At 36.1% G+C, this 7,280-nt stretch overlaps 1 protein-coding gene across 5 annotated transcripts; it reads right to left on the bottom strand.

The window, feature by feature from the left end:
• Positions 1-327: 327 nt before the first annotated feature.
• LOC113342073 (ganglioside-induced differentiation-associated protein 2-like) lies at positions 328-3,282 on the bottom strand. Of its 5 annotated transcripts, none has more exons than XM_026586732.1 (4): positions 2,889-3,282; positions 2,540-2,804; positions 2,186-2,450; positions 328-959 (listed from the first exon to the last, which is right to left on the bottom strand). In XM_026586732.1, exons 1-3 carry the CDS (start codon positions 3,178-3,180, stop codon positions 2,216-2,218), a joined length of 792 nt encoding a protein of 263 aa, XP_026442517.1. In that variant the 5' UTR covers positions 3,181-3,282; the 3' UTR covers positions 328-959; positions 2,186-2,215. The 5 variants fall into 5 exon arrangements, with proteins under 5 accessions (XP_026442517.1, XP_026442516.1, XP_026442515.1 ...); XM_026586731.1 differs by having other exon boundaries at positions 329-834; XM_026586730.1 differs by having other exon boundaries at positions 330-799.
• Between the last annotated feature and the right edge of the window lie 3,998 nt (positions 3,283-7,280).

A 7,280-nucleotide genomic window follows, 5' to 3' on the forward strand; every position in this document is an offset into this window, starting at 1 on the left:
TACAACTGACTGGATTCGGGTAGGGCATGAGTCCGGCTTTTGCGTATTAATAGAAAAAAAAAAAAAAAGTTATACCCGTCGGCCAAGCCAAACTCATACCTAAATGCTTTTTAGCTGATGCCAATAATGCACCATGCCTACAATGACGTCATAGAAAACCATTGTCGGGATTTCGCCGTTCATAAGGCGGAAGGAGACAGCGGTAGATTTTAAAAATCAGGACTCAGAAAATACTCTGAGCACCAAATGGAATCATCGGAATCCAAGGGAGCAAGAAGATCTCGTGCGTGCACCATAGATCGATTTTTAAAAATTAGGTCTCAAAAGTGTTCTTAAACTAGTTTTCTTTCCAAATATATTTTCACCCAACTACAAAACACGTTGATTTAGGTTCACGCTTCAGTGTTGCACACCGAGCAATGGAATTAAACTATCAAGCATTTTCAGAATTGTTAGTGCAGAACAAAAGCTCCTCACTGAGGCACAAATGATGTAAAGAGTCTACTGACAACAAGGTAAAGAATCTACTGGCAACGAGGTTAAGGGCCACCGCCTGGTGCGAATACGTGTGTGGATGGGATATGATATTCACGGACTCTTCAGCTGCTGCCTGAAATCAGAATACGCATGTGGACGGGCTACCATATTCACCGACTCTTCAGCTGCTGCCTGAAATCACCTTGGGGAATTCAAAGGGCGTTGCTGCTGTCAATAATGATGCAAACCCTTAATTGGTGAAGGTATGGCTTTCCAACTATTCTTACAATTACTGAGAAATTGCAGGCCAATACTGCATACACTGAAGGTGATATATATCCGTCGATCAGGCAACACCTTGGAGAAGCTCAAAACGTGGTACAAGTTATTAAGTATAAAGATGATTTAGGATTATCCTTCTCATATTTTATACATAACGCTAACTATACAACTCCCTGTTTGGCTTAGTTTGCCAAAGATAACTGAATTCAAGACTAAAGTAATTGTCAGGACATCATAATATGAAGTAAATATACACATGAAAAGGTCGGAAATACCATATGCCAGATCTACACTTCCCATCATTTTAGACTTTAATCAAGATTGAAGCATGATACTCAGAAAATGAAATACAAACTTGATTTGATCTTTCAAAGTTTTATCTTAGCACTATACACAGACTACGATTCTATGTATTACTAATCTATAAAATGTATTCTTCGTTTTGTCATTATATAAGAGGTACATGACTCGTAGAGACACAATTTTCATTTTGAAGATAATAAAACAAGCAACAATATAGGTAACTCGTAGAGATACAATTTTCGTTTCGAAAAGAATAAAACTAGCATATGATAATGCTAATATGTTGAAGAGAAGGAAATACTATGTTCACAAGAATTTGCACATTCCGGCAATCATCTGTAGGCTTTGGCATATCCATCTCATAATAAATGTTCAAGAAATACTTTGAACTTTGGTATAACTTTCATATTTTAATAGCACTACCTAATGATTTCTCACAAACTTCTCCAACAAAGATGCATCTGTTGTTATTGAAAGTTTATGCATGCATGAATTTGTTTCTTAATCAAACCCTAGGGAACTATAATGCAAAAATCAAGACCTCAGGATACCCCTTTTTGTCTAAGTTGTAATTAAAAATTATCCATAATGGGAACAATCAATGGACTAAAAAATCCATCTTATTCACAAGCAAATTCATTATACCCCCTCATTGTTCTCAGAAACTCATACATGGTTAATTCATTTTTGTCTCCAGTGTCGATTTCTGAATGATTGTTGTGCGCTTTCTTTTAGTAACTTTTAACTTACGTACTATAGGATCAATAAACATAGTGTTCGAAAAGCAAATTATGGACAGACATTCATGCTGACATATGACATACTCTACATCCAAGGAATTATCCCTCAAATCCTACTATTCAAGCAACCAAAATTTCATAGAATACACGAACTCATGAACAACATGAAGTTGAAAGTATCACTAAACAAGTCATACATCTATGTGTTTAAATAAGTGCTTATTAGATCTCAAAAGAGAAAACCTGCAAATAGCATGTTATTCATATGTTTCTATGGTGTACAACTTACATTCAAAAGCATAGTTGGGCAGAGTCTTATCATTGAAACGTTACAAAGCAAATCCTTGACATAAATTTCACAGGCTTAAAGCAGTATTACTTACATTATTTGCACTGAGAAACCGAGATACATGCTAGCTTATATATTCCCGTGATGCCCATCTTTCTTCATGCCTCCCCAATGAGTACCGCATAGACGGAACCTCCGTCAGATGAAGAGGATCAGGCTCTATCCCATAATCTGTCAAGGGTCTATCTTCGAGAACATCATCATGGTTTGCCACAAATTCAGGAATTTCAACCTCATTCTTTTTCATATCTTCCCATAAATACTGCAATCGACTAACATACTTTATTTTCCAGTATAATCTGCAAAACAAAAAAAAAACAAAAAAACCAATCCACATTAGAATCCATTTCACACATAATTCTTGCCAGTTTATTATTCAAGCCCTCACCCTTCACTTAAGAAAAACCTCCCAAGTGTAGCAAAGACTAATCTGGATCGTAATCCTGGATGAACAAAATACAGAACTTGCAATCTCTCCTTATAGTCCAAGGGAAGCTCTTCGTAAATCCACCTCAAGATGGACAAACCAGGGTTATTATCTTCTTTCTGAACAGTGCTATGCAAATAAAGTATGCAAAATGGACCATTAGACAATTCAGTGAATATCTTATGGTATATATACTTCTTCAATCTCTCCCCACTCACCACGGGTGCTGTAAACACGTAAGACGAATCAGTAATTTCATCTAACATAATCAAATTTGACCAAATGATGATTAAATTAGGTGGATTGTTACCTGGGAAGTATTTTCCGACGATACGGACGATACGATTACCAGACTTATCATAACCTTGAAGAGAAAAGATTTGTAACTCATCAAGATCAGAGAAGTCTAGATTTTCATCAGTATAAGTAAGAGTACTAGGACAATCATGCCAATTCTTAGTTGTTTCTTCTTCTGATGTTGATGAATTCAAGAATGGTCTAGCATCTATACCAAGATCTGAAGCTAATATTACTACTGATCTATCATCTACCTCCTCGGATGATCCTCCTCCTTCTTGCTCTTTCCCCATAATCCCCCCCATCAATCTCTCTCTCTCTCACACACACACACACACTCTGCACCAGTAAGGGATGATGTTTTTGCTTATTTCTAGGGTTACGTTCGTCCACACTCACTGGTTAAGAAAATGGGTATATTAATTAAATATCCTTAATCTTGACATCGAACGAATATACTTTTACACAACCATAAATATACCCTATCATATAAAAACCTTATTCATTAAAAACTAGATTATTTTAATATTTTCACATATAATATTATTTTTCATTTAAAAATTGTATCCCTTAATAAATTTCTTTCTCTAATACTTGACAACTACCATCACCATCACCACCACCACCACCAGTACTGCCGTCCCACCACTCCACCACCACCACCATTTACTAACTACAACCACCATCAATATTTCACTACCACCACTGATATTCCACCACCACCACCACCGTCATTGAAGATGTTGTCACCGCTGCTGTCGCCACCATCGCCGCGGCCGCCACTACCACCACCACCACCATCGTCGCCGCCGCCACCACCGCCGCCATCAAAATTAGGTGTCAACAACTGAAGTTGATCCAAAAAATCAAAAGTTCAAAAATAACTTTACTGACTAATATTTAGTGTGTTTTTTGCGTCAACAATCGAAGTTGATCCCAGTGAATGGAGTCAACAACCAAAGTTGATACAAAAAGGTGGAACCCAGAAACAATGTTTCCAGATTATAGTGTCAATAACCAAAGTTGATCCCTTTAAGTGGGATCAACAATTGAAGTTGATCCCATTAAGTGGGGTCAACAATGAAAGTTGATCCACAAAAAATGTGATCAACAGTTAGAGTTGACAGCATATATACGAGTCTGTTTACTGTAAAAACGAATAAACCTGAAAACTGACATATCCTTAAGAAACACAAAAGTAACAAAAATTTCTGCAACAACCATCTATGATACAAAAAAAAACGAAATGATATTTAGGAATGAGTGAACTTGGCGTAAGTCGAACACGCATCATCTGACGTGGAGTCAGTCATGCTACCATTGCACCATAAATTCAACATTCGAAGAATTTTACATCTGTAAAATCCAGAGACACGACCAGTACCATCAGTCAAACAACAATACACAAACACAAACCAACAAGAAATCAAGCTAATTTTTTTAATAAACATGATTTAAACTACAAACATGACTATACTAATCCAAGGAAATGTTGTCAACAAATAGGAGTCAGTAGTTGATCCCATAAAAAATGTTGTCAGCAACAGGAGTTGATTCCATAAATGGGATCAACAACAGTTGTTGATTCCATAAAAACTGAAGTCCATAAACGGGATCAACAACAGTTGTTGATCCCATAAAAACTGAAGTCCATAGACCTTTCGTCCATGGAAGTTTGTAAGGACCCTCAAGCTCGTCAACGCTGTTAGACCGGTCAAGTGATGAGTTAGCCGATAATGACTCGATTAGTTTAAGCGAACGTTAATTATTAGAAATTAATCTAACATCGATTTAGATACGAAACTAGTATCATTAGATAGAGCTCGGAAAACGCGGAATGGACTAATCGAATGTGTCAATTGGGTACCAGACGAATAAGATATCATTGGATCAACATGAAGGGTAAAAGCGTCTTTTTCTCGGGGTATAGTGTGGCTTCCTTAACCTGTTGCCGAGTGTCCTAGTAAATTTCTCTTTGGTCTTTTCTAACCAAATCGATCAGATAAACGTAAAATTCGTCTCTTCTTTCTTTCTTATTCTTCATTCTTCTTATTTCTTCTTCTTTTCTATTTTCTTCTTCTGTTTCTCGCTCCGGCGATTCTGAGAATCAATTAATTTGAGAGAATTCGTTGGTGTAGCAGTTTAAATTGATGAAGATAAAGATTGTGAATTAAAGGATGATGTTGAAAGTTTCAGAAGTAAACAATTAGGGATTGGGAAAGTGAGTCAGGGAGAAGTTAGGGTTTTTGAGTTTGATATTGATTGAAGATTCATAAGAAATTAAGGATGGAATTAAGTGATTAAGAGGGGTTTCTGCTTAACTGATGTTGTATAACTGTTTTGATGAAGAATCAGTGAGTTAGGGTTTATAAGGAATTTCGAGAAGTTTTAGAATGAGAAATTGAAGGTGATTCTGAATAATTAAGGATGGGTTTTAAAAAGATGTTCTGAAGAGGAAGATTAATTGGAGATTGTTGAAGTCAGGGTTTGGTTATGTTTTAATGAAGGTTTGGGAATTTAATTAGGTTTTGGTTGAGAACTAGTGTTGCTGATGAAGGATAGGGATCGATTATATCAATAAGAATATGTTGGAGCTATTATTGGTGCTGATTCAGATGTTGAATCAAACTCTGGAAGTATGGGAAAGTTGTAAATGAGAGTTCTAGAATTACAGTTGCAGATTGGTGATATTGGGGTTTGAGTTATGATGATGATTTCTGGGTAGTCTTGAGATGTGTTGGTGAACCAGAAACCAAAGTGAGAAGCAGAATTACAACTCAGTTACTTGAGTAGCACAGATTGGAGGTAATTATCATTTTAAGATAACTTTGTAAAGCTGTATTTTCTGATTGTAGTATGTATGACTCTAATGACTGAGATTGAAATGCTTATTTGAACCTGTAATGGAATTGCAGTTGTTGGTTAGATTTATATGATGAATTACAGTTGAGGAATATATGTTTGAACTGTAGAAGTTGTTGGTGTGGATGCGGATTGTTTTGGTGTTGAGATAAGTTGAGTTGTTAGTGGTATTGGTGTTTTCTGTGATGTTGAAGCTGCAGGGGACATTAGTGAATGGTGGAGGTGCAGAGTTATTGAGGTGTGTGTGTAGAACTGGAGTTAGAGATGGAAGCAATAATGAAGCTTTGATTGAACTGTTGTATGGAATTGAGATAAAGATAAAGTAGATGGTTATAGTTTTGAAGATGAAATTCAGGGTGTGAATGAAGTTGTAATGATTGCGGTGAATGGGTGTTATCAGAAATTGAGATTGAGGTAAGAGATATGTGCTGCTAGTTGAGCAGATTTATAATGGATGAATGTTTGTAGATGCAGACTGACAGTGTTGTCTGAGTTGAATCTTAAATGTACAATTACAGGATTTGTGAACTAGAATATGTAATGTGATTTGGGAGAAAGAAAGTTGTTGTAATGTTGCTTAGAAGCGGCCTTAATGGAAGCCTTCTACTGCAGATCAAGGTAAACTCAGTTTACAGTTGTAATTGAGTTATGAAGTTTATTTAAGATAAATGTTTGAGTTGTTGTTGTTTTGTTTAATGAAAATATTGCACCAAATCTGATATAATGGAAATTCATTGTTAAATCAATGGTTTATACCTATTAGTCATCCTAGTCAGTCTAGCTAACTTAACCTTTTGTTTGATTCAGTCAATCTGACTGAGTAACCTTTTGTTTGATTCAGTCAATCTGACTGAGTCAAGTTACCCTTGTTAACCTGTGGACAAGGGTCCCCTGTTTTGACCCTTGTTGACTCTGTGGACCGAGTTGGACCTTGACCCTGGACTTTGACTGTCATGGACTGTTAGTTGACTCATTTGACAGTTAATAGACTCTTATGGACCAGGCCATAGGTTAATGGGCTGGTATAGTAGACTTGGTCTTAGAACCATTAGATAGACTTGTATGATTCTTGTGTGAATCTTTTGGATAGATTCTTAGATTTCTTATGTGATTAACAGTTAGTCTATATTAACAACGATCGATTCAAATGATGAACCGGTGGATCGTGGATCTCGAGGTAGGCGTGGCTTGTCATCAAAAGAGGTGGGAATACATTTGACTCTTTTGTAACCATTGATGTTTTCTTTTACAAAGATTTATGTTTATCAAATTCATGCATTGTCTAGTTGTGCATTCCATGCTTTGTTTAAATTGCATTACGATAATTCTGTTGATTATGTTAATATTTCCATGGTTTGGAAAGGACTTGTAATGTTTTGTTGTCAATATGAATTATTATGGGAAATGAGAATTTCCACGTGTGGTATATAGGATACGCTCCTTCACATATATATGTACATGAATTCTGCTTTTATGCTTACTATTGGTCAATAAGGGTGATATCAATAGCTATTAGGTGTGTAACTGGTTGACACCATATTAT

This window comes from Papaver somniferum, unplaced genomic scaffold (assembly GCF_003573695.1).
Source record: "Papaver somniferum cultivar HN1 unplaced genomic scaffold, ASM357369v1 unplaced-scaffold_33, whole genome shotgun sequence".
Lineage (NCBI taxonomy): Eukaryota > Viridiplantae > Streptophyta > Magnoliopsida > Ranunculales > Papaveraceae > Papaver > Papaver somniferum.